This window comes from Sporobolomyces salmoneus, assembly GCF_050403485.1.
Source record: "Sporobolomyces salmoneus JCM6883 DNA, S_salmoneus_JCM6883_v1_ctg21, whole genome shotgun sequence".
Taxonomy (NCBI): Eukaryota; Fungi; Basidiomycota; class Microbotryomycetes; order Sporidiobolales; family Sporidiobolaceae; genus Sporobolomyces; species Sporobolomyces salmoneus.
The window spans coordinates 124562-150318 of NW_027481142.1; the positions used below are offsets into that span (position 1 = coordinate 124562).

Consider the following 25757-nt stretch of genomic DNA (forward strand, 5'->3'; position numbering starts at 1 on the left):
CAGAGTCGATAGTGAAGGGATGGAGAGGAACCGACCAATCTCTTTCGTTTCGATCTCTTGCACTCACCTCGCCCGACCGACCGACCTCCCGAATCCACGCAGATGCCTTTCATTCATGCCTCATCTGCACTAGCATGGAAAGCCGGAGCCCTTCTCAGTCAGTCTCGCCGCTCTCCCACTCCTGTCCGAACTGACCGCGAAACCGACTCTCTCGACAGGCGCTTCGGGGATTATGAGTGGAGCGTTCGGTGCGCACGCATTGAAAGGAAGACTAGGCGATCAAGCGGCTACATGGGTAAGTGCAAGCAGAAGTTCACGCAGAGAAGATCGAAGCTTCCTTTTGGCCGGGTCAAGCTGAAGCTTCGCTTTCCACGAAGGGCATGGCGAGTCAATATGCGATCTTGAACGGAGGTGAGTGGAGACGGGTCGGAACGAAAGTGCCGATTGAGACTGACCATCTCAGCTCGTTCCGACATTTTACGTTTCGCATCGATAGTTGCCCTACTCGCCATTTCACAGCACCCCGTCCATTCGAAGCGTCTCGCAGTTCCACTGATCATCGCTGGTACGACTTTGTTCTCCGGTTCGATCTTTGCTCTCCTGCTCTTCAAGGGCAAGATGGGGGGTCTGACGAAAGTTGTCGGACCTTCAACTCCTGTCGGAGGTCTATTGATGATCGGAGGATACCTGAGTCTCGTAAGCTCGTTTCGCTGGCCTAGATGTCATGGATCATGGAACGCGCTGACTCTGGTCTTTTCGTGAGTGGACAGCTTCTATAACCTCTTTTGGCAAGCGTTCTTCGCACATCCTCTCCCGATCAAGACTCTGTGATAGAGGGACTGATTCTTTGTATTTGCACACGCTCACGAAAGAAAAGGTTCAGACGTAATTTTCATCGAAAAGAGAGAAAAACTCCGTCTCCTTCCGACACGGATATCTAGGCATCGTTCTTGGTAACCTCGTGGAGAGATTCCGCCAAATGTCTAACGTTGTGATCAGTGATACCGGCGACCGAGATACGACCATCTCGGGTCAAGTAGACGTGGTATTCTTGCGCCAAACGATCGACTTGTTCAGGAGTGATTCCCTGTACACAAGTACTCGTCAGCTTTGTACTCTGAGAGATGATTGGAAATGAGAGGGAGGAGACGCACGAGGTAAGCAAACATTCCGATTTGAGACTTAATGTGCTTCCAATCCTTCTTTGATCCAACTTCTTTCAAAAGATCGAACAAGGTCGAACGCATGCCGATGATTCGATCAGCCATACCTTTGACCTCCGAGAGCCTATCGACGAGTGAAGGGTGAGTAACGAGTTGGAGAAAGAAACGAGCGATTCTTTGAAACCGACCATTGTGCGTTGAGTTTCGAGTCGGTGAGAAGAGTAGCGGCAACACGGGCTCCGTGCACAGGAGGGTTCGAGTACATCGGTCGAACCAAACTGCGGATTTACCCACGGCAGAATCAGTTTCAGGTTCAGCGGATTCAAATGGAGAGAAGGACTCACATCTTGATTTGCGAATCAACCTTGGCCTTCTCCTCGGGAGACTCACAGACGACCGAGAAAGTTCCAACTCGTTCACCGTAGAGACCCATGTTCTTCGCGAACGACTGACAAAGGATTAGTTGATGACCTTCCGAGATGAAGTGACGAAGAGCGAAGGCGTCGTTGTCGACGGATCTGAGGAAAGGTAGGAAGGGAATGAGACCACGTCTTTCTTTCGGACGGGAAAGGAGAAAAGAGCAACTTGCCCAGACGCGAATCCGAGGTAAGCGTTATCGATCAAAGGGAAGTGGCCCTTTTCCTATCAAACAGACAACATAATCGTCGTCAGCAGACGTACAACGAGGAGAGCGAGAGAGGATATTCACCTTGATGATGTTTGAAATTTCTTTCCATTGTTCCCGAGTGGGATCGATTCCCGTCGGGTTATGAGCGCAAGCATGCAACAAAACGATACTTCCGTCATCCATCGACTTCAAATCCTTCTTCATTCCCTCAAAGTCCAATCCGACCGTCTTCTTGTCGTAGTACGAGTAGGTTTTGACTTCGAGTCCGGAATCTTTGAAGATAGGGATGTGGTTACCCCAGGTCGGGGCAGGAAGGTAAATCGTTTTCGAGTGAGGGTAGTGACGCGCCAAGAAGGCTCCGGCGATACGCAGGGCACCGGTTCCAGAAAGCGATTGAGTAATTGCAACCTTTTTTTCGGAAAGCGGAATCGTTTTTCAGCGCTATGGAACACCACCTTTCAAGAGGGTAGATCAGGACTCACTCGTCCCTCGTTAAGAGGTTTGGAATCTTGACCATAAGCCAAAGTAGCGGCAGCTTTCGTGAATTCGTTCAATCCGGTAATCGGCAGATATTCTTTGTCGTTTCGCTGGCTGATTACTTTGTCCTCGGCCTACGTGAATTGTCCGTTAGCTCAAAAGGAATGCATACAGCTAAGAGAATGCAACGTACGGCGAGGACTGAGGGAAGGACGTAAGGTTTCCCGTCCTTGTCACGGTAAGCTCCCACCCCGAGGTTGATCTTCTTCGGGTCCTGATCCTTCTTGAACGCTTCCGTGATACCTGTGCACTCAAGTCGAGTCAGTTTCGCGGTCCAGCAAATGAGCAACGGAAGGACGGGATTAAACTTGCCGAGAATCGGATCGGGAGGTCCAGCGGGAACTTTTGACCAGACCGATACCGATCGGACGGCATTGAGTTGTACGCCTAGTTGACGAGCGGATAGTCGAGTTCGCGAGAGCATGGTCGGAAGTTGATGAAGTGGTGAAGATGGAGTAACGCGGGGGTCGCCAGAAGGAAGGGGGAAATTGCCTACTGTAATCTATTACTGTAATCCTCAATTCGACAATACACCCTCGATTTCGAAGGACTTGAGTCATGCTCTGTGCAGGGTTTCATCGCTCGCGGTTTTCCCTTGATTCGCCAGCACTGTTTCTTGTTGCCTCGGCTGAATTCTGCTACGCGCTATGAGAGATCCTTTCATTTCTCGTTCGTCCGCATGTGTGGAGAATGAAATCTCCACAATTTCAAGCTTGAAGTTCGCAAAGATTGCGGTCGATGCCGGATCGCTAATGTTTCGTGTACGCTAACTGTGAGATCTTTCGATGCAGGCATGGGAGCGAGCAAAGCAACAGCTTCAGAGTGAAAGTCCGCTGTGAGCAGACAGAAGGAGAAAGAAAACTCACGCTCGAGCCACGGTTGTTTGAGATGTCAGCATCTCGCTCTCGAGACATGCACACTGAACAGCAAACAAGGTATTCTCAGCTATGTCATTGAAAGCAATTGAGGTCTGGTCAGTGTCATACGAGAAGAGGTGAAAAGCGGAAGAGTTTGATCGCAACTCACAGTGTGAGGGATCTCGTGAGTAGGGCAACGACATAACCACGCTTGCCATGGCTCAGGTAGAGAGTCCAGAGTGTCAAATAGGAAAGAGGGAAAGGTGGAGAGGGTAGAACCAAGAAGAGCCCCGAGCCGAAACGAGCGTCGCAGCGAAATCTTTCATTGTTAGTATCCTCATTCTAGAGGTGTCGCTCAGTGTAAGCATAGTTCGGCGGATCTGGAACCAATGTACAGCCTCTGAGCAAGGTATTGCCCAAATGGAGAGAAGCAAGGAGAAAAGAAAACTATAGGAAAGTAAAACTCGTCAACAGCCTCCGTCTGTCAATGACACTAGGAATCGAGTGCGAAAAGACCTGACAACATAGCGCTGTGGTCGCTCAGGCTCTCCGCGGTAAAGGTTGGGGTCGACCTCAACGTTCTGCAGCACGTGAATGTCTCGACTCTTCCGTCAATTGTGCATTGTTATCTTCTGGCAAAGTTTAAACTCTTGCTCATGCGCGCCCCTATGGCTCAGTGGCAGAGCGTTCGCCTAGTAAGCGAAAGGTCCATAGTTCGATCCTGTGTGGGGGCAAAACCTACTTTTTGCTGCAGCAGGGTAGCTCCTTTTTTGCTGGCGAAGACTTGTGTGACCCTCGATTGCAGTCTCTGCGAGTCGAGTCGCTTTGAGGTCGAGGAGAAACATTTCTCTCTCTTTTTGCTTCCTTTGCTGCTCTCGCTTAGCCGCATACGGGAGGTTAGTCTCGCTCGGATTCAGTCTCCTCTCGCTTGCGTCCTCGTCTGGCTACCACGTAGATCATGGATTCAGAGGGACTCTTCCCCGAAGCTCGCTGCAATAGATTTGTTGGAATTTTGCGAGAGCAGCTCGATCACCCCAAGGACAGAGTATCTTCGAAGCCATTAGTCGTAGCCAACTCATCGAGTTATCTGATGACCTCGTATTGTCTGAGCCATATAACCAGGCTGCTGACGGGAATGGTGGGCCGGCAAAAGAGAATTGACCAGCACTGATCACCTGGCTTTGCGAGTGGCGCGCGACGACAGAGCGAATTCGGTGAGGGAAAGAGCTCCCTCGTATCGACTCCACTGAGGCGCTCGCAGCTCTCTGCAAATCTTGCGCCGCTCGCACTCGTCCGTTCGGATTTGACTTTTCGGTCGTTCCTCACCGTCAAATCCTAGCTTCTCAGCGGCTCCCCTCAAGTAGAGGCTGTTTCCGTCGAATGGGCTCTGTGTGTGTTGAGGATGAGCTGAACTCGAAGCTTTGAAGGCGTCACAAGAGGGCGAGAAAAGCTTCTGCTGCGAGCCAAGCTCAAGGCTTTCGCAAGCAATCTGGGACGTTTATTTCGGCCGCTGCGATTCCAATGAGCAGGGTTTGCAAGAACTACTGTCTAGCATGACCTGATGGAAGGCCAAGGAGGGCCAAGGAGCGAGAAATAGCAACAAAAAAAGGATATATACCACAGAACTCAACGAGGAACATAACAAATCGGCTTCTTGGTAGTATAGTGGCTAGTATACACGCCTGTCACGCGTGGGACCCGGGTTCAATTCCCGGCCAGGAAGGATTCCATCGCTTTTTGCAGTTCTCGTCGTCGTCCGGGGTCCCCCCTTTTTTTCTGCCCCCTCTTCCTTTCCTTCGCTCGTCTCGCCTGCTTTCCGAGGCCATGTGCCGGCGGGCTATACTGCGTCTATATGTCGAGGTGCTGCTTTCAAGCTCTGGTCGCCGATTCGAACAGGGTCGAAACGTCACTGTGACTTTGCCCGTCACTTTCTTGTTTCTTCCTCGCCACTCCCTCCATTACTCGGACACTAGTCTGGACCTACCCTCTGCTTCCTTCTACCTCTTCATAACGCTGCCCCCTTCCCACAAGCCTCTCAAGCACTAGCTGGACGAAGCGAACCACCCGTTCTGGTCTGAGCGTTTTTTCCGGTTGACCGCCAAACTTGGCGGCATTCTTTCCTCCTACGCTCTAACCTAGCAGGTCTCAGTCAAATGCTCGCCTCCAGCGCAGTGCGCTCAACTGCTTTAGTGAGCTCAGGCTAGACATGGTTGTTGAACGAAAGCAGCCCGGTGCTCTGCGGCTCGAGCATGCCTTCATTCGGACTCATCAGCGGGCCTTGTATGCTGGTCATTCGCTCTCGCGTAGCCCTGTTGAGGCTGCCGTAGAGCACCTCAGGCGCCCGGGTCATGTCCAGTTCCCGCCTTTGAAAACTTTCGATGCTGAAGTCGGGATTCATTTAAGGCCCGTGTTCTCCGCAAGGAACCGTGCTATGCGAGCGTCTAATTCGACTAAGGGACTGCATCTCGTGAAGCTAGCCTCCCCTTCCAGGTACCCGCCACCAGTCACTATCTGGTCCTTTGCAGCGGTAGTCATTCTCGCTTCCTTTTGTTTCCTCGTCTGCCAACTCCTCTTCTCGCGCCTACCAGAGTGTCGTTAGCTTTGTGACTCCTACCTTATGATCAATGACCTGTATCGAATCTTCGGTCGCCACCGCTTGAACGGACCTTCACGAGCAACGCTTTCCAGTCAAAACTGGCGTGAGCGAGACTTGAAGCTCCGGTAATGCTAGCTCTCACACGCTCTCCGCCAACGCTTGTATCAATCACATTAGATGCATTACGAGAGTCAAGTATAACGATTGTTTACGCATAGAGAGCATAGAGAAATTCTAGTTTCACTCATTCTTCGAAGTCGACCGTCTCACGAGCTAGACAACAAACCACCATCAGCTCGACTCGGCAGCGAAGGGACCGAGTGTCTACGTACCTTTCTCGGCTTGTGAGTGACCCTGGTCTTCTTGAGTGCCATCTTTTCGAGAATTCGGAATTCGTTCTTGCCTCCAGCTCGGCAAAGCGAGTGGAACTGACTGTTCGGGTCCTTGATGAGGGTCGCCGGAGAATCGTACTCGAGGATGCGTCCCTTGTCGAGCTGTCAGGAGAGAGATTGTGGATCAATGGTGGAGTAACCGAGAGCGAATGAAGGACCAAAAACTTACGACCATGACCTTGTCAAAGTCGACAATCGTTCGAAGACGATCTAGAGCAACACAAATCGATGTCAGCACGGCGTCAAAGAACGTGCACTAGCCTTTGGAGAGGACTCACGCGCAATGACGAGAAGAGTCGATTCCGAGAATTCAGAGCGAATCGTTTGAGTCTGCGAAAGAAGCGAACCTGGGTCAGTAATCGAGGCATCGATGAGACTTAGAAATACAGTACGCACAATGAGCTCATCAGTCTCGAGATCGGTCGAAGCAGTCGCCTCATCGAGCAGGAGAATTCGAGACGATCGAAGGAGAGCTCGAGCCATGCAAACGAGTTGACGTTGTCCCGTCGAGAAATTCGATCCCTGCGGAAAGACGTGGTCAGTCGAGTGTATGCAGTAGCTCGGGAAGAGACCACTCACTCCTTCAGCTACCTCCGCGTCGAGGTTCCAGAAGACTGAACGATTCGCTCCAGCTTCTTGCTCATCGGGACGTTCGGACTCCTTGATCAAGTGAACTCGACGAAGTGCTTCGAAGATCTCGGAGTCTTCGTGTTCTCCAAAGATGTCGAGCGTCGATCGAAGCGTTCCCGAGAGAATGACTAGCGAGAAGGAATCCAGTCAGTGCAAGCGACTCGAGATGGAGTAATGTGTGGACCTACCAGGATCTTGAGGTACGATAGTGAGACGACTTCGAAGGTCGAGGAGACCAATCTTGGAGATATCGATCCCGTCAATCGAAATCGAACCCGAACTTGCCTCGACGAAACGGAAGAACGACGATGCGAGAGTCGACTTTCCACATCCGGTCGCTCCGACAAGTCCGACTCGTTCTCCCTTCTTGATCGTGAACGAAAGATCGTCGAGAACGTCGGGGAGTTCAGGAGCGTATCGAATGTGAAGGTTCTTCACGACGATCTCTCCCTGAGGCCAATGCGCAGGAGGACGAGGTTCAATGATCTCGGGTGCCTGGTTCCAATGGAAGCAACGTGAGCAGGAGTTAATGTAGGAGAGCAGGGGCAAAGAGAGACTTACTTCTTGCTTGATGAGTGAGTACTCTCGGATCCGTTCAACAGCGACCATCGAGAGTTCCAACTGGGTATAGCGTCGGACAAGGAAGAGGATATCATTACTGTTTCGAATGGGATAGAGTCAGTGAGGTGTCCAGACTTCCAGCTTTCGACAAGAAGAGAAGATTACCTGATGTTGAGCGCAAAAGTCAAAGAGAAACCAGCAGTCGCAGCATCGATCTTGCCATCCGCCCGAATGAGAACGTAGCTGGAACGTCACGCGCAATTGTCAGCAGCTGAATAACGAAGAGAAAGAGGAGGGTTCACTCACGCAGTCAAAGCGACAACGAGAGCACTGAGAAGTGAGAACCTGACCGAGAGCCATCGATTCGTACCCCAGAGGTACCAGTAGTACGTAACATTCGACGAAGCCTTGTCCAGCATTAGCGAAAGGAATCGAGCGCTCGCTCCGAAAGATCGAATAACCGCAACTCCAGAAATAGCTTCGCCATAGATACTGAATAGAGGAGATTTCGAGATCGAGTCGAGTCGTCGGAACTCGCGAGCCGAAGTCGAGAAGAGTCGAGCGTCGCGGTAATAGGCGAGGGAGAGGATCAAGAAACCGGCCAAGAATGCAGGTGCAGCTCTGCAAGGGAGAGTGAAGATCAGCGTTCGGTTTCCTCGACGAGAGAAAGTGAGACGTACGAGGAGACGACGACAAGAGTAGTAAGAACTCCGAGACCGTACATCAAGGATCGACCGAAATTGTCGGGAAGACCAGAATCGATTCCTTCGAGATCTTTCGCAAATCGGTTTTGAATTCTACCGAGAGCCTAGATCAAAGGAGGAGGTTAGTATAAACCATCGAGCTGCCGTGTCAGGATAGCTCACTTGAGTATCGAAGAATCGAAGAGGAGCGCGCAAAATCGAATGAAGGAGCATCTTGTGGAGTCGTTGACTCGAGCGAAGGGTACCCATGTAGAGGATGAACCATTGGAACGTTTCGACGACGACGGCGAGAATCGAGAGTCCGGCGTAGATACTGAGGTAATAAGTGACGGAATGAGGAGCTTGTCCGTTTCCAGCTATCAAGCAGATGCAAGTCAGCGAGCGAAGCAACAAGCTCAAAGTTGAGAGTTGACTCACATGCTCTCGCCCAGAATCCTAGCCACCAAGTTTGAGCGACATCCGAAATCTTCGCTCCTCCGAAAATGAGAACGAAGAGAACCCAAAAGACGGCTCCTCCCATGCAGCTCAAGTACAATCGCCAGACAGCGCCCGAGACTCTTCCAACTGCCCTTCCTTCGTCTTCGATCAGCTTGCGAGCTTTCTTCTCTTCAACTTTCGGTACGTTCTTGTCATCTCCTTCGACGCCTCCTTCTCGTGCGATATCTTCCTCATCCTCCGAATCCGACTCTGCTTCAATTGCGGAGGAGACTTCGGTAGAAGAAGCTGGAGTTGCAGCATCGATGATCGCCGAGAGAGATTTGTTGCGTGGAGGAGCTTTCTTCGTTTCTTTCTCGGTCGATTTCTTCGGTGTAGATTCGGTAGCGGCAGGTTCATCCTTGTCATCTCGACCGTCGATCGCCTTGAACTTGTCAGAGTTGAGGAACTCTTGCGCTGAACCGACGAAAGAGGTTCGACCGTTTTCGAGGGAAACCTGAAAGAATAAGTAAGGGAGGTCAATAATCGAAGTGACGAACCTGACAGGAAGGGACCCACGACATAGGCAGCTCCTGGAGCAGTGAGTTGAACTTGATGCGAGACGAGAATGACGGTACGACCTTCGAGAAGAGGACCTTTCAGACAGTTCTCATACTGCAAGCGGAACTAGTTCTTAGCTCGACGGACGGTTTGAGCTGAGACTGAGTACAACTTACGATATGAGCGGCGGTGTGAGCGTCGACAGCCGAGAGAATATCGTCGAAGAGTAAAGTCGAAGCTCGAGAGTAAACGGCACGAGCGAGGGAAACGCGAGCTTTTTGACCTCCAGACAAGTTGATTCCCTGTCAATCGACGAGAGTCAGCTAGTCTCACGCGAGGACACGTCGGAAGAAACTCACCTTTTCCCCAATTTCAGTTTCGTCTCCATCTTCGAGGATCTTCAAGTCACTCGTCAAACTACAAGCTTCGAGAGTCGCCTTGTACCTTTCTTCGCGGAAAGGTAATCCGAACAAGATATTGTCTTTGACACTCGCGTTTTGCAGCCACGCTTGTTGTGGAACGAACGCGGTTTGGTTCGGTGCGATCCAGTTCGATTCGGTGAGGTACTTGTCCCAGTCGAGAGAAGGTAGAGCGATCGCGGCGGGCGAGGAACGAGGACAGGTGACAGTGCCGGAAACGACGTCGACTTCTCCAAGCAAAGCTGAAAACCGGAAGAGAATGAGCTCAATCCCTGAAGAGAAAGAGAAAGAGAATCGACTTGCCGAGTAAGAGTAAAGTCTTTCCAGATCCTAGTCGACCACAAATGAGCGATAATTCTCCCCTAGGGAATTCGACATCGATATCTTGCAACTCGAAACTCTTTGGCGCCATCATACTCGACGCTCTCGATTCATGTCCATTCGAAGTCGAAGTCGTTCCATTCGCCGACTTGATGGGTTCTTTCGGATCGTTCTGAGGCCAAGTGACGGTAGCGTCTCGGAATGCGACTTCGACTTGTTCGATCGAGGGAGTATCGTTGAGCGAGTTTTCAGCATCTTCGGGCGAAACGACGATCTCCACCTCGGGTTCGTCTAGGTATTTCTTGATACGTCGGAGCGAGACGAGGCACTGGAGGGAGTTGACGAGGACATCGGGAATGACGTTCAATGCGAATCGAAGTCTAGGGACAGAGATCTAGTCAGTGACAATGCTCATCCTGCATCGAATTTGAGAGAGCTCACTCGTTCCAAACGGCGAGCGAAGCGAATGCGACCGAAGGAGTCAAGTTGCGATTCATGAGCAAGGGCGAAGTGTATGCCCAGAACGAAACGAGAATACAGAGGATCGGTGATATACTCCAGATAGCCTGGAACGAGACCTCGAGGAGATAGTTCCACCTCAATTGAGCGAGTTCGGCATCTCGAGCTTTCAGGATTCGTTCTTCGAACGGTTTCTCGATCGCCATGTACTTGAGCATACGAATTGACGAGAGGACTTCTTGCATGAGACCGACTCGACGATCTCGAGTGCTCATCTACTCATCGAATTGGAGTGAGCGGACAGCGATTGGGAAAGAAGGAAACGATTCGAGACTCACGAGTTTGTCTTGCGTCGTAGCGAAGCCCTTGGAAGTGTAGTGGTTCAAAGGCAAGAAGAGAACGGCGATAGAGATACCGATAAGCGAGGCGTAACCGAGAAGAGAGTAAAGGAAGACTGTAGCACTCGAGGTAGGAAATCAGCGTTCGAGTCGCTCGATATACTCCTAGAGACGCTTACTCGTTCCGATGATGAGTTCCAAAGGAGCATCGATGAGCGAGAAACACCAAACAGCGAAATCGGCCACACTGTGAAGTTATTCGTTACCCAGTTCAATGTTTACGACGCGATCTGAAGTCAACGAGAAACACTCACCGATCGACATCAATCGAAAACAACGCCAACACACTACTCTTACTCCCGAACCCTTTCTCCGGATCTTCCTCCTCATTCTCATCGCTCCCTCCTCCACTCGTCGAAGATTCTTCTCCCGCTTCCGTTTCCGAAGACGAAGAAGCGTTCGAAACTCCCGAAACGTCTTTTCGTTTGAGGGTTTTGTCAAAGACTAGAGTGTTGAGTTGAACTCGGATTCGGGTCGAAAGCATCGAGTTGGAAACGAACCAAAGCTAAACATAATTGTCAGCGCTGCTCTACCCTTCAGGTGGATGAAGAGTTGGAAAGCTAACTTGACCAGCTACGAGAGCTTCTCCAACGGCACTGACGAGAAGACCGGCACAGAAGAGGTATCCCCATGAAGACGAGGTGTATTCCGTATTGGGATCTTCCGGGATCGTAATTTGTTCACGTAGTTCCAGGAAATAGACGATTCGTTGAAGGAAGAAAGCGGGGAGATAGTACAGAACCGAGTTCATCGCAGCGAGTGCAGCCTCTACAAAGCATCGACACAGGATGAGCTCACGAAACGATCAAAATGGAGAGGTGAAAGCAAACTCACGCCAGAGGAACAATCTCTTATTCACGACCAGAATCCTCCACAACAATGGATTCATCCCCTTCGGAGCATTCTCCATGTAGTGTTTACTTCCTTTGATCATTTCCCATTGATTGACCGCCCGATCCTGCGAAGGCAAAACCGGTAAATCTTTCTCGTTGACACTCTCATTCTTATTCGCCGCTTCGAGACCTTGAGCGAGAACGGGAGAGATCCACCCGAAGAAGATGTACGAGAGAGGCGAACAGGACGAAATGAGTACGACGGGGGATTTCGTGTGAGGGTGAAGAAGAGGGGCACAACGAGGTGTAGTGCCGGAGAGAACGAACGAGGTGGTTTGGAGTAGAGTTGATAGGATTAGGAGAACTAGATTAGGGATGTAGAGGTATTTGGGGAGAAAAGTTGAGGGGAGAATCGAGAGATGAGTCGATTGAGGGAGAAGAATTCGAAGGAAAGTGACGAAACACGCTGCGCCGGTCAGGATCGTGAGAGTGACGGTGTAGGCCCAGTGTCGCTCGATGGACCTATCAGAATTTGAGAGAGGGAGAGAAGCGAGAGCGAGCGAAGAAGTGAATGACTAGAAATCGAAAACGAGCTCTCGGTCAGCTCGAAATCACCCTCTCGCAGCTCACCTCCGGATTCCTTGTCGCTTGATAGCTCATAACGCTGCGGAGAAAGCGAGACTGACCCAAAAGACGATCTCTGCACTCCTCTCAACAGCTCTTCTCCACCCAAAATGGTCCAAAACTGTGACCTCCCATCCCAGTCTAAACAACAGCACCGCCAAGACGAACCCATTCGCAGCGAGCGTAGCCAATTTCCACCTCCTCAACTTGCTGTAGAACTGATTCGGATCCTTTTCCTCATCCCTCTCAACTACTACTGGTAACCCTACAGCGGCTGAGGACGACGTAGTTGGTAATTTGATCGCTTGTCCTCGAGGTCGAGTCGCGAGGAGGTAGATTGCTGCGACGAGTTCGAGTCCGAGGAGTGAGAGCGGAGGGACAATGGAACTCGATGGCGGAGGAGCCTTGAGCGCCTGGAGGGCGAATACGAGCATTTAATGAGACTACTCTTGCTCTGAGTCTAGGTTCGAAAGGCGAAAAGTGAAGTGAAGAGAGGAAGAAAATCGTCAAAAATGACCGCATGGTCTTCGATCGAGTCGGAGTCATCTTGTTTTTGCTTCCTGAGTCGACTCGATTACAGTACTGTATCAACCCTGTCGTATAGCGCCGAAATCCGCCGAAAAAGAAAGTGAAAATGCGGTGTCGAAAGTTTCGCGACGAGCATTCCAGCTTCGCTCTGACCAACGACAGTCAAACGCCTTGACATCTTTGAACACCAGAATCGCGCAGGGTACTCCAGGCGTCCAGCTACAGACAGCCAAACCCGACTGAACTTCCTCCGTTCACCAAACAAACTTCTGAACGTTCGATCATCTTTCCATTCAAGATGGAGGAACCAGACGCGTGAGTCCTTCAGCCCATAGCTCTCACATACTATCGAAACTGATTTAGACACGCTCGTAGTAGCTCATTCACGTCTTCCGAAGCGGCCCTTGCACATTATCGTTCCCTCTGTTCTTCCCTCCAATCTCAACTCGCTGCAGCCGAAGAAGACATCAAAGATTTCACCGAAAGTAGCAAAGAGTTGCAGAATGAACTCGAACAAGAATTGGAGAGGATGGAGAAGGCGGAAAAAGGGATGAGGAGGGAACTCGAGATGGTACAGGGGGACCGGGAGGAGTGGAAGGTCAGCCACGATCCTCTGTCTACGTCGTGTGTGTTTACTGACGTAGTTGGAATCGTTGCGTCCAGTCGAAATACACTTCAGCGTTGAGGGATCATACGACAACGATAACTCACATGCAACGAGAGTTGGAATCGCTTAGAACCTCCGAGAAGAAGCTACGAGATCAACTGAGGGATATGGAGCTGGACAACGATGACCTGGAGAAGAGTGAGCGGGAAAAGGATTCGAGTTTACAAGATTTGGAGAATCGGTACAACAAGTCTCTCGAACGGATAGCGTTACTAGAGGAGGAACTCGTGACGAAAGCACAGTTGGAAGAAGAGGTGCAGAGACTGAAGGACGAACTCAGAGGTAAGGCAAACGCGAAGTCAGCGGAGAGTTTCCAAAAGCTCAGTTCGATTGTTTCCTTGCAGATATCAATGAGGAACTCGCGATCGTCCGCTCTTCAGCACTGCTGAATCCTCAAGGACCTTCACGACCACTCACCCCCCCTGGAACCATTACTCTTCCTCCCGCGACTTCCCTCGTCGATCCAGATCATACTCCAACTTCGAATCATCTCAAAACTCGCTCGATCAATGTTCAACCTACTTCACCTTCGCCTCCCTCAAACGAAACATCACCTTCTGTCAACCTCTCCGATCCTCTTCCTCCCCCTTCATCACCTTTCCCGACTTCCCCTTCGATTCGTGCTTCCCTCAGTCGACCTACGAGAAATTCCGGAACTCCCGGCAGCATTCCCCGTTCAACGACCCTCTCCCGCTCTACGCGTATGTCGCAAATCGGATCAATGCTCCCACAATCTCCCTCTACAACCGCGTTCCCTCGTTCTCGCTCCCCAGTCAAAACTTCTCAACTCCCTCCGCCTCGACGAGCCGACACGATGATCCGAGACATGCAAATGATGACGTCTCGAGTGAAACAACTCACGCAAAGATTGGATTCGAGGAGGAACCTCGTCATGGCGGGTAGTGCGATTCCTCGAGCTTCGATGAGTCCGACTTCGGCGACGGCGGCTTCTTCCGGACTCGCGAGAAGTACGACTCGCTCAAACCTTGCAAGGAGTACGAGACCTACTTCTCGACTAGGACATCATCATTCCTCCTCGTCGTCGACTTCGGATGGTCACCCCGTCTCGACTCGACCTCCTTCTCGTTCTTCCCTACGCTCTTCGATTCATGGGCCCCGATCGTCGATTCCGGCACCAGTCATTCCTCCTGTTCCTTCAACTCGTCCTCATTCGAGAATGTCATCACTATCGGCTTCTTCAGCACATGGATCTTCATCTTCTTCGAGACCGGTCACTCCGAGTGGACTCCCTTCTCGAAGTCCGACTCCTACAACGGGAATGAGAGCGTCCTCTAGACCTCCTTGGAATGCGAGTCTCGCGAAAAGTGTCAATGGTGGAACTGCGGTCAATGGAGAAGTAGTGGGAGGAGCTGGAGAACGGAGGAGAGTTGTCAGTTCGGCAAATTACCGAGCGAGAAGTGATAGTTTGAGTAAGACGATCGGTCCCGGAGCAGTCACTTCGGATCTTGGTCGAACAGTCAGGAGACCCTCGTCGACAGTTGAAGGAAGTCAGGAGGAATTGAAGGCGAGTAGGAGAGTGAGTGGAGTAAGCGGATTAGCGAGAAGTGTCATGGGGAGGAGAGTCTCGACTTCAGCTCGACCACCATTACCGAATGGTGCTTGAACGAAGTCTGATTCTAGAGTACAGTATACCCTCGAAAGTCTTATACCCATTGAAATCCTTAACAGTCTTTTCATCCGTCGTCGTCGTCGTCAAAAGTGAAAACTATCGAACGTCGGACTTTTTCGTTCCATGGCTCCTATCTATCCCTTCCAGACGTCGACGGCTGTCCCGCTTCGTAAGTGTTCTCTCTCTTTCCCCCCACGTCGAGACGAACGGAAAGAACAGGACGGATGTGTAAGGACAAGCGTTATCATCTTATCGCGCACTAAAATAGTTCAAATTCTTCAACACGCGGTCGAATGACCGGGTTGAAAAATCCGGAGCCTTTTTCGACTTTTTTCAAAGCCTCGCCTAAGGAAACTGTTCTCCCACCTTCAAGTCACACGACTCACGACGACCGACACGAAGGAGGGACATGTCTCGCCGAGCTTCGATGACCTCGACCCCCAACTCGGACTCCAAGCTCGACCTCGAGAAACAGACTAGTTCGACTCAATCTCCGACGGCACATGGTGCAGGACTCGGATCGGTTAACGTAGCAGATGGAGATGTCGTAGCCGCAACTGGACCTTTTGCGAAATTGAACAGTTGGTTCGAGAAGATTGGATTCGAGACGAGGTCGTTAGAGCGAGTACCGGAGGATCAACGGGATCATCATGTAAGCTCTCTCGAACGCGGTGACGAGTACTTCGGGAGTAGCTGACACGAGTCGTATGTACAACAGTTGAGTCTGTTCCAGATCATCTGGAGACAGGTTCGTTCGAAACTCGAAATCTCGCCTGGTGTCTCTCTTCGGCTAACCGTCATCGACGAGGATTAGATGTTCTTCTGGTTCTCGGTCAACTTGAGTTTCTCCTGTCTCGGTACTGGGTTCTTGGGATCCCTCGTGAGTTGGCGATCTCGCCTGATTCTGTGTTCCTCTTTTCGCTGACTTTGTTCGCTACCTCGTCAGTACTTCACTCTCGACTTCCCGACGTCTATGGCAGTCATTACCTGTGGTACCGCCCTCGGATGCACAGTCTCGGCGACGACAGCGATTCTCGGACCTCGATACGGTCTTCGTACCATGGCGCTCTCTCGTTTCGCAGGCGGTTTTATCGGAACTGGTATCTTCTCGGTCCTCAACGCTCTCACCCAGATCGCCTACGCCGTCACCGCCGCCCTCGTCGCCGCTCAAGCACTCCGTGCGATCAACCACGGTCTCTCCCTCACCGTCGGAATCGTTATTTCGACAATCATCACCCTCGTCGTCTGCGTTGGAGGATACAGGATTTTGCATTACTGGGAACGTTACGCCTGGATCGCCTGTTTCATCATCTACTTGATCATCCTTGGCCTTGGAACTCGAGGAAATTACGACGTTCATGCGAAAACTGCCGATATGGACTCGGGCAAAGCTCTCGTCGGAGATGTCTTGTCGTTCTTCGGAATCATGTTCTCGGTCGGATCAGGTTGGACAAGTATCGCAGCAGGAAAGTTCACTCCCTTTCTTCGCAGCTCGAGGTTTGAATCTAACGCTTTCCTCCAATCCTCCCCTCTCTCCCCCTCTTCGTTTCGTCTGCCCCTCGCTACTTTCGATACTCTGTGAACAGATTACAACATGACGCTACCCTCGGACACCCCTGCCTGGCCCATCTGGATCGCAACATATTTCGGAACCTGGCTCCCAATCTTCTTCACCTGCTCCGTCTCGGCCTCCTTTGCCGCTTTGACAAAGGACAGCTACGCTACGGCGTTCGAGGAAGAATCCCTTGGAGGAGTCGTCGGAGAAATCCTTAAACCCGCTGGAGGATTCGGAAAGTTCCTTCTGGTTGTACTGTGTTTATCGGTCACCTCGGCAAACACCGCCAACAGTAAGTCTTTGTAATCCTCGTACGCAAGCGTGAACGACGGGGGACGAGCGAGAAATGGGTGACAACTGAGTGTTCCACCTTTTCTCGTCGTTTTCCTCACTCTCCTCGGTTTATTCAGAATGGCTGCTGACCTTCATTCCCTTCGACAGCCTATTCCGGTGCTCTCTGTCTTCAATCGCTCCACCCTATTCTCATGAAGGTCCCCCGTATCTTCTTCGTCATTCTGTGAGTAAGCGGGCTGTAATCAGCTCGAACGTGAGCTCATCCTTGTCTCGCTCCTTGCAGTTTCACCGCCGTCTACCTCGTCCTCGCCATCGTCGGAAAAGATCATTACTCGAAAATTCTAGGAGACTTCTCGGCTATCCGTAAGTAGCTCTTATCCTAGTCTGCTGCGATCCGAGGCTGATCCAACTTTTTTGCCAACAGTTGCATACTACACTGCGTTCGTCGACTCGCGCCTCCTCTTCTCAGTTTTATCAGCCTGTACTAACCTTTTGTCTCATCACAGGTTCTTCTCAGCGATTCTTTTTATGGAGGTATTCTGGTTCAGAAGGAAGAACGGTCCGATCGGACCTATCAACGCTGATCACTATGCTGATTACAAGAAGCTCGCCCCTGTAAGCTCCTTTCCCTTCTCCCAGTTTGTCAGCTTGACGTATTTCGAGGTGGCGAACTGACGCCAACGCATTTTGTCCCTTTCGCCTTCCCAGGGTTACGCCTGTCTCGCCACGATCTTGTGCTGCATTCCGCTCATCGTAGTCTCCATGAGTCAAACGTGGTTCGTTGGACCTGTCGCTCTCGCCGTGACGGAACCGGAGAGCTCATACGGTGCAGATATCGGTACGAACTCTTCTCTTTTGCCCTCGTCGAGCAAAAACTGACCCCTTGAATCTTGACAGGTTTCGAGTTGGCTTATGCTATGGCGATCCTTACGTACCCCATCTTTCGTACGATCGAAATCCGTTACTACAAACGTTAAACAGCGAAAGCTATCAGTTTTCATTTCATGTTTAACCGTTTTAGCTGCATTCGTGTATGTGAGTTTATTCTGTAGTCGGATGTAAGGTCTTATCTTATCCTGTATACCTCTCTTCGTTTTCGACTCTTCATGAAAACCCTCTCTGTCTTTTGTCTCGAAATAACACTACGCATTGTTCTCCCTTCTCTGGCTTTCCTAGACTGAGGCCGATGTCGAGTCCGCCATGCTAGTCTGTACGCTTCGTACCTATGTCCTAACAGATCCAGTGCGGCCGCAGGAGCACGCGACCTGAAACGAGAAACCCCAACAGAGCCTCGAAGCTCGGGCAAATTGCGCGCTATCATCGCGCGGTCCGTCCACTTCGACGTTCCTCAGGCTCAAGAGCCACATAACAGCAGTCAAGCGACAGCTTGGGCGAATCGATTGAACCGCGAGTCAGCAGAGGGATGAAGCAGTGGAGGAGGTCTGCTTGTTTCCCTCCCTCCGCTCTGTCAAGGCTGAGGCTTCCAATTCTCATCGTGACCCTGGGGCGCACACTGTCGAACTGTATAGCTCGCGTACGCCCGACGTCCTGAAGCTTGAACCCTCTTGCCGAACAGCGAGCAATCGAAAACAACCCGATTCGCAGGAAACACGCAGAGCAGTCAAGCGAATCATTCGGGAACCGCAGCTACAGTAGATCTCGGGTTCAATGTGACATACAGACTCAGTTCGGGGCCATTTCGGAGTTGGAGTGAGGCGATGGGAGACAAGGAACGCTCGCGAGATTGGTTCTCTCCTTCAGCTCAAACTTCCTCCGGCTCCACCTTCGAAAACATGGATTCCGAATCATTCTACATCATCACGCTATTCCAACAAGGTAAGCGCGTGGGCTTCCACCACTTCCGGAGCGGTCCAGACATTTGGAAAGGTCGATATTGATGAGGAGCAATCAGCATTCGGGGACACGCGTTGGAGACCGATGAACTGGCTCAGTGGGATGCGATGATGTACTAGGACGTCATGGTATAGATCATACCGTAGGAAGAAGCGTTGGAGGGAGGATCAGGTCGCGGAGGACGTGTTCAACGATGATCACAAAGGCTCATCGCTTGATGGGGATCATGCCAGAGGTCAGACACGAGCACAACAGGATCTACTACAAGAAATATTCATCACAGCGGAATATTCGAGCGAGAATTCGTCACTGACCCTCTTTCCCCTCTCTCGCCTGACAGGTTCGTACCGATCCGCGATCTCGGCCTACAACGAGCTCTCTTCCCCTTCCCCAATCCTCACTCTCTACGCCGCTCGTTCCCACCTCGCTCTTTCCCCTCCATCGATTTCCTCCGCTCAGCAACTCCTCTCCTCAATTCCTCCTTCTCTCGATTCGCGAGCGGTCTCTTCCCTTGCGACGTACCTCTCCGGTTCAACGGAAGAAGCCGTAGGAGATTTAGAAGAATTGTTAGCAGAATTGGGGGAACAAGGGTTGGAGGAGAACGACGAAGGGAGGTTCGTGAGAGGTGTTGTTGGAACGATCTGGATTTTGGAGGGAGAAGAGAGAAGAGAAGAAGGAATCGAAGTGTTGAGGGAAGCGGTCGAGTTGGGTAAAGATCAAGAATGGTGAGCTCGAGTTTGCTCTTCGGCAGAAACTCTCGCTTACACTAGTCTTTTCGGGCTGTAGTCTCGCTCTTCTTTCACACCTTTACATCTCTCTTCACCTTGCCCCTCTCTCTTCCTCCCTGCTTCAATCCCCCTCCGTAACCTCCTTCACCTCCGATTCCCTCCTCTCCCAACTCCTCAACGCACGAACAAACCTCTCCCTCGGACCTCGAGCGAAGTATCAAGATGCGTACTACGTATTCGAAGAGATCAAAGGGATGCAAGGTGGACGAGGAGAGGGAGTTTTGGCTGGGGTTACAGTTGCGCAATCGGCTTTGGGAAGATGGGAGGAGGCGTTGGAAGCGGTCAGAGAAGCCCTTGAGATGGTAAATTTCTCCTCTCTTTTATCATGATCACGGAGACGAGACAAGGGTTGACCACGACTTGCTCGTGATCGATAGAACCCTCAACATCCGACAAGTTTGGCAAACTCTGCTGCTCTAGCTCTCCATTCCGGTAAAACCGCTTCTTCAGCTGATGAAGCCATCTCGTAAGCCCCGACTCCGCTTCATCCACGGTATCCCGCGGCGAGTGCTGATAACGAGCTCGAAACTTGGGGAAAACAGGAAATTGGCAGCGGTCGAACCGAATTACCCCTTCTTGGTCGACTTGCAAGAGAAGGAGAGACTCTTCGATGAAGCAGCTAGTAGATTTGGAGTTCAAGCTTCAGCATAAGTCAAGAATTGTGTTGAAACTATACATTTCGTTGTGCGCTTTGCTCGATAGAGAATTGCGCCTCGCTGCGAGAGAGAGCTCAAAAAGCAATGCGCTCCGTCGCCATTGTTCCTGGGAACGAGAGCGTCAGCGAATACAAACCTTTCTGCGAGATTTCGAGCTTCGCTTCCCCCACTTCTCGACTATTCCGTCAACTCGCCGAACCGACACAGATGTCGCGTCAAGTACCTCGGTCAGGGTTTCCTAGCTCGACAGGGTACCCTACCCAACGCAGCAACGCGCCAGGACCTGGAGGATTCAGTTCATCTAACGACAATTCATCGATTCCTCCTGCTCCACCACTGCGTCCGGAACGCTCAACTAGAAGACCGATAGGTGCTACACCATCACCAGCAACAATAGGAGGGAACGATAGTGGTAGATTCGAAGGAGGAGGAGGAAATGGTACTTCGTTACCTCACATCGGCGTGACCGGGACAGATGGGAGAGGAGGAGAAGGCAAGAACAGAAGGATGATGGATCAACTGAATGGTCGCGGGAGACCAGGCGACGTCGCTCCCGATTCACCCTCGTTTTCACCCAACCCTGGTTCGACTTCTCCTTCCCCCTCTCCTCAATTCGGTAGACTCTCTCCGACTACTTCGAGACGATATGCTTCAAGGAGAGACGAATCGGATCAAGAGTCGGACGCTTCAACTTCTTCGAGACCCCATTCCCCTAGTTACGGCGACCAATCTACCGATTCTCCTCCTCTCGTCGTTCCTTCAGCGCTTCAAGACGCCATATCAGCATTCTCGACAGCAGGAAAACGAGCAAACGGAAGACGAGGTGGATTGGCCGATCAGGGAATCGGCGGAGCAGGAAAGGATTCGACTCCGCAAGAGAAAAGTCGGAATCAACTACTTTCCTCGGCTCTCAATCCAGACGAATACCCCGACACGCCGGCGTTCAGGGAAGTCAACGAAGTGTTGAGAAAAGTCTCGACAGAATGGCCAGCCTTAGCAAGAGGGACGAGTGTCGCAACGGAAGAAGCAGGAGGAGAAGATTTCGATCCAGTCTCCCTCGCGCTTCATCTCCTCGATCCGGCATCGTCTCGAGAACGAGATCCCTCAGTAGGACGTCAACAATCCCTTTCGTCCTTCCTTCGCTTGAAAGCAGAACTCGATTACGCTATTCAATCGACTCTGTCGCCAGTCGCGAACCCTTCGACAACTTCCTCGAACGCCTTCAGAGCGTACGAAACATCAATCACGACACATAACATGACCCTCGGAGCGCTCAGTGTCGCGCAGAAACAAATCGGAGGCTTGAAATCGGGTTTGATGGGAACGAGAGAAATGTTGGAGGGGAAAGGGCGGGAAGGATTAGCAGGAATGTACGCTCGAATGGGAATGCTGGAAGAAATGAGTGGTGTCCTGGATGAGATGTGAGTGTCTCCCTAATGCGGCTGATCGGCGTTGCGAGCTGACTTTGAATCGATTTCGCAGCGATCATCTTTTACGATTGCCTCCATCGTTAGAGTCTCTCCTCTCAGAGAAACGTTTCCTTTCGGCTGTCGTGTTGCTCGTGAGAAGTATCAAGACTCTCAACAAGCCGGAAATGCAAGAGATTGGAGCGTTGGCAGATCTGAGAGCGTGGGCTCAAGGTCAAGAAACGGCAAGCTTCGTTCTCGGTTCTTCCGGCGTTTTCAGTGGCTAACTCTTCCTTCTAATTCGCAGGTCATGTTGGAGATCTTGATCGAAGAGCTTCACAATCATCTCTACCTCAAGAGTTTCTACTGCGACGTTCGATGGAAAAGTTATACTCGAGGTCAAACTTCTCGTGAGTCTTCCTCTCGTTGCTTTTCCGCGAAGATTGACGCCCTCTTCTCCGACAGTACCGGTGGTCGATTTTGGAGACGATGCCGATGTCGCTTCAACCACTCCTTCTCACCTCTCGACTTCTTTCCACACTTCCGGACGATCGACCGCTCGACTCCCTCGAATGTCGAAACTGCAACGGTTCCTCCAATCTCTCGCCCTGAAACCTTCTTCAAACCCAATGCTCGACGAAGCCGTCGAAGAACTGATGCTCGTGGCCGAAGAAGCGGAAGAGGATGCCTCGGGATTGGGAGCGACGGGTAGTTTCAGCTTCGGAACGGGAGAAACATTAGGCTCGATTTCAGGAGACGGTTCAAGTGTTGGGTCCGGGACAGGGACGACACAGAAAACGCCTCGACAGAGAGGAGGGAGGAATCCGGAAGTCGACAGTTTCGCCTACATCGAAATGCTGATCGAATCCCTCGCAGCTCTCGGTAAACTCGGTTACGCCCTCGATGCAGTCAGTCAACGAGTACAAGGCGAAATGTTTGCACTGGTTGAGAACACGGTAGAGGAAGTCGAGGAGAGGAACGATCGAAGTCGGGGAATGTTTGGAGTTTCGACTGGAGGATCTGGAGGAGGAGGAAACTCCGTCAATAGACCGCCTTCGACTTTCGTTCCTTCGTCTCCCGAACTAGGTATCGCTTCGACCTCGTCGTCGGCGGCAGCAGCCATGGCCGCAGGAAGTTGGGCGACTGAAGGAGTTGCTTCACGTGTGAGGTTGTCTGCGAGCGAGACGTCGAGTCTTGCGAGCAGTGTCGAGACACTCAAGGACCTGTTCGACACTCTCTATTCACAACTCGACGCCGTCTTACAAGGATTCCGAGTGACTTACGAAGTTGCGGGAAGAATAGCAGAGGTGAGTCCGATTCCGAGGTTAGTCAATGCTTTAATGAGCTAACAGGGAATCCACATCACAGAGACGAGACTTCAAAGACGCTTCAATGATCAAGACGTCGAGCGGAAATTTACTCTTCTCACTTCTCGATGTGTGGAAACCGATACAACAAGAGGTGAGAACCTCCTACCCTTTAAACCTTATGCAGTAGGTGACTCACACGACTCTCGACCTCAGGTACGAGCGCTGTTACATGACTACCTGCAAGACGACGAGAGCGGTACCGTCTCGTCGAGGAATCCGATTGTCAGTGTTAACGAAGTCCTGCGGTTTCCGAAACCCCGCGACGCTTCGAAGGTGACTTATCTTCGCTTATCTCTCTGGTCCGGTCAAGCTGCTGATTCGCTGTCTCCGGTACCGCAGCAAATCTTCAAATTCAACGACACCGATTTCGAAAACTCGACAAAAGTTCTCAGATCCTACGAAGATTCTCTCAACCGAGCGCTCAAGTCGGCAGTACCGGGTCTCATCACAGATGGTGCTCCTTCGACCACAACGACATCAGCCTTGATCGTCGCATCCACCGATTTCTCGAACGGTTCTCGATCCTCCGGTCTCAACGGAACTCACAAAGCGCTCGTTCCCGCCGATGCTTTCAACGTCTCTGTTCTCTTCGGACCGACTCTTGCATTCCTCGAACGAGTCAAGGAAATCATGCCTGGCGGACACGTCAACGACGAAGAAACAAACGCTTCGACCTCGTTCGGAGGTTTCCTCGACGAGTTTGTCCTTAGAACTTTCCTGCCTCAGCTCGAAGACAAGGTCGCGAGCGTCTTTCACCAAGCCGTCGGAGGAATCGATGCATTCCAAGAAGACCCAAATTGGAAAGGAGTCTCGAGAGTTCCGATCGTTCGAGTTAGTTTCCCCTCCCTATCTTAACAGTACCAGATGGTGAAAGCTGACTTGCTCGATGTGCAGTCGGTTTCGAACCTCATGCTTCTCATTTCGTCTCTCACTTCGATGCTTCGAGCTACGCCTTTCCATCGAGACAACTACTCTCAACTGATCGTCAGCGTTATCCATCAGTTCTATCAGAGATGCCTCGAACGGTTCAAAGGTACGTTCTCCGCCACTCTCCGCAGTGACATTTAGCTAATCGTACGGAGCTCGAACAATGCAGATCTCGTTTCGCGCGAGACCCATAATTCGCAATCGCCGGATGGAGGCGCTTCGTATTCGACTCAACAGCCGTCTCTCAAGACAGCAGCGGAATGGGCAGGCTGGAACGAACTCTACTCGCTCCTCTCGGAACTCCAGGAAACTCCTGTCAGTAGTCTCATCCTCATTCTCGCAGGTCTCTCACTCACCACAGATAGTGATTTCTGTGTGTAGGAGTCTGAATCGGCGAAAGTTCGAGAATTGCTCGCGAAGGAAACCAAGATTGAATTGGACCGAAAACGGAATGGAGTTATCGAAACCGAAGATCTCATCACTCCGAGCAAGAAGCTATGGGCCCTCGCAACGTTGTATTCGAGTCTTGTATGTGTTTTCCTTCTGTGATGGCCTTTCGTCTGCTGACTTCTCCTCGCAACAGGACTGGTTCGTCAATCGAATCTCCGCGCTCAATACTGTGGCGAACGAGCAAGTCGCTCCTTCGGCAGGCACGGGACTCGGAAGTGGTTTCGCAGGTCGCGGTCCGGGAGTGAGGGAAAGCGGATATTCAAGTAGCGACGGAAGTCCAGCCTCTGGAAATCGAGGAGGAAACGAAGACGGCACGGAAGAAGATTCGGGTACTGTTCGAGACGAGGAGAACGGATCACGGCCGCGAGGCTTACCTTTGACTGGAGATATGTCTCGGTGAGTCGAATCTTTCCCTGATTCTGCTTTCCCTCGCGAGTTCAAACATTGACTTGACCTTTCCTTGATCTCGCAAGACCTTTCGACGCGCTCCTCAATGCATACTCTCGACTCTCCTCGACGATCCTCTACACTCTACGGATAGAGATCCGATTGCGAACGATGCATTACCTCGACAAAGCGACTCGAGACGGAGTTTACCAACTCGCCGAAGACATTCAGGAACCCGATCCGAGCGTCGTCGATCTGAACGGAGACCTCTCGCAAGTAGACGAAGTCGCTGCGGGAACTCTTGGTCCAGAGGAACGAAAGTGAGTGGAAGAAGTCTTTGTAAGCGACTCCTTACTGAATTCGCTGATCCGTCTCTCCTCACTAGATTCGTCTTCGCTGGTCTATCGCTCCTCATGGATCAACTCTTGATCACGAACGCTCGACAAATCCGACTCGCAAACTCGTACGGTCTCTCGAAAATGAATCGAAACATTCTCGCTCTACAACAAAACCTGAAGAACATCGGAGACGAACCCCTTCAAGTCGACTTCGATCGTTCGAGAAAGTTCTGGGAACTGTTCGGGAAAGGTCCGAGAGTGAGTTTGTCTCGACCTCTTACTGTCACTTCGCTTCGTTGACAACTCGATTTGCGATTGTTCAGGCAATGCTCGATGAAGTTCAAACGGGTACTCTGTCTTACACATTCGATGACTACAAAACCTTGCTCCAACTCCAACTTCAAATCGACCAATCTGGGAAAGATGCGACCGGAGCAGGAGGTACAGATTCTATGGTTGGGGCACCTTTGGCGAACGAGAAGAATCGAAGAGTATACGGAGAAATGATGATCGTACGTTCTCTCCTTCTCGAGATGCCCGCTCGCAAGCATTGGCTGATATTCTTCTCGGATTCTTTTCTCGCCGAAAACAGGAGCTGTTCAGTCTCGACAATGGCAACGACGGCGAAGACTGAACGAGACTGTTCTGTGTGATACCCCTTTTGTTTTTTGCCTTCAGTATACCCTCGTTCGCTCTTCTTCGCAAAGGAATCAAAACACTCTCAATCGAGGATCCATGGTGAGAGAAGGGTATCTGGTTTTCATTTCTAGGTCAAAGGCCGGAAGACTGGGTACTCTCGACAAAGACAAG

General features: G+C 51.3%; 7 protein-coding genes across 7 annotated transcripts; 5 read left to right on the plus strand and 2 right to left on the minus strand.

The window, feature by feature from the left end:
* Positions 1 to 102: 102 nt before the first annotated feature.
* JCM6883_003862 (DUF423 domain-containing protein) lies at positions 103 to 779 on the plus strand (the record flags this gene model as incomplete). The annotated part of the gene is made up of 5 exons (XM_076631943.1): positions 103 to 157; positions 219 to 295; positions 378 to 411; positions 497 to 696; positions 771 to 779. The coding sequence occupies 5 exons, from the start codon at positions 103 to 105 to the stop codon at positions 777 to 779; spliced, it is 375 nt and encodes a 124-aa protein (XP_076488066.1).
* A 158-nt stretch (positions 780 to 937) lies between these two features.
* On the minus strand, positions 938 to 2752 carry JCM6883_003863 (uncharacterized protein; the record flags this gene model as incomplete). Its single annotated transcript, XM_076631944.1, has 9 exons — positions 938 to 1087; positions 1155 to 1287; positions 1352 to 1441; positions 1508 to 1681; positions 1753 to 1805; positions 1873 to 2199; positions 2274 to 2402; positions 2462 to 2571; positions 2641 to 2752. 9 exons carry the CDS (start codon positions 2750 to 2752, stop codon positions 938 to 940), a joined length of 1278 nt encoding a protein of 425 aa, XP_076488067.1.
* A 3269-nt stretch (positions 2753 to 6021) lies between these two features.
* On the minus strand, positions 6022 to 12531 carry JCM6883_003864 (uncharacterized protein; the record flags this gene model as incomplete). Its single annotated transcript, XM_076631945.1, has 24 exons — positions 6022 to 6054; positions 6114 to 6275; positions 6343 to 6383; positions 6452 to 6503; positions 6570 to 6695; positions 6753 to 6931; positions 6992 to 7298; positions 7365 to 7461; positions 7530 to 7607; positions 7671 to 7985; positions 8045 to 8172; positions 8231 to 8424; positions 8486 to 8999; positions 9062 to 9157; positions 9220 to 9345; positions 9403 to 9704; positions 9766 to 10163; positions 10225 to 10517; positions 10581 to 10696; positions 10760 to 10827; positions 10895 to 11145; positions 11206 to 11408; positions 11475 to 12048; positions 12160 to 12531. The coding sequence occupies 24 exons, from the start codon at positions 12529 to 12531 to the stop codon at positions 6022 to 6024; spliced, it is 5025 nt and encodes a 1674-aa protein (XP_076488068.1).
* Positions 12532 to 12923: 392 nt separating this feature from the next.
* On the plus strand, positions 12924 to 14916 carry JCM6883_003865 (uncharacterized protein; the record flags this gene model as incomplete). Its single annotated transcript, XM_076631946.1, has 4 exons — positions 12924 to 12940; positions 13004 to 13223; positions 13289 to 13574; positions 13637 to 14916. The coding sequence occupies 4 exons, from the start codon at positions 12924 to 12926 to the stop codon at positions 14914 to 14916; spliced, it is 1803 nt and encodes a 600-aa protein (XP_076488069.1).
* A 415-nt stretch (positions 14917 to 15331) lies between these two features.
* On the plus strand, positions 15332 to 17748 carry JCM6883_003866 (purine-cytosine permease family protein; the record flags this gene model as incomplete). The annotated part of the gene is made up of 11 exons (XM_076631947.1): positions 15332 to 15574; positions 15641 to 15670; positions 15737 to 15802; positions 15869 to 16367; positions 16509 to 16769; positions 16919 to 16994; positions 17055 to 17134; positions 17196 to 17211; positions 17278 to 17386; positions 17480 to 17609; positions 17669 to 17748. The coding sequence occupies 11 exons, from the start codon at positions 15332 to 15334 to the stop codon at positions 17746 to 17748; spliced, it is 1590 nt and encodes a 529-aa protein (XP_076488070.1).
* An 816-nt stretch (positions 17749 to 18564) lies between these two features.
* Positions 18565 to 20064, plus strand: JCM6883_003867 (uncharacterized protein; the record flags this gene model as incomplete). The annotated part of the gene is made up of 5 exons (XM_076631948.1): positions 18565 to 18607; positions 18966 to 19350; positions 19412 to 19715; positions 19791 to 19879; positions 19956 to 20064. The coding sequence occupies 5 exons, from the start codon at positions 18565 to 18567 to the stop codon at positions 20062 to 20064; spliced, it is 930 nt and encodes a 309-aa protein (XP_076488071.1).
* Positions 20065 to 20276: 212 nt separating this feature from the next.
* SEC8 (exocyst subunit SEC8) lies at positions 20277 to 25581 on the plus strand (the record flags this gene model as incomplete). The annotated part of the gene is made up of 15 exons (XM_076631949.1): positions 20277 to 21490; positions 21552 to 21720; positions 21783 to 21885; positions 21941 to 22782; positions 22844 to 22936; positions 22999 to 23118; positions 23185 to 23676; positions 23740 to 23878; positions 23942 to 24087; positions 24154 to 24300; positions 24356 to 24618; positions 24696 to 24929; positions 24995 to 25205; positions 25271 to 25459; positions 25540 to 25581. The coding sequence occupies 15 exons, from the start codon at positions 20277 to 20279 to the stop codon at positions 25579 to 25581; spliced, it is 4404 nt and encodes a 1467-aa protein (XP_076488072.1).
* Positions 25582 to 25757: the final 176 nt, after the last annotated feature.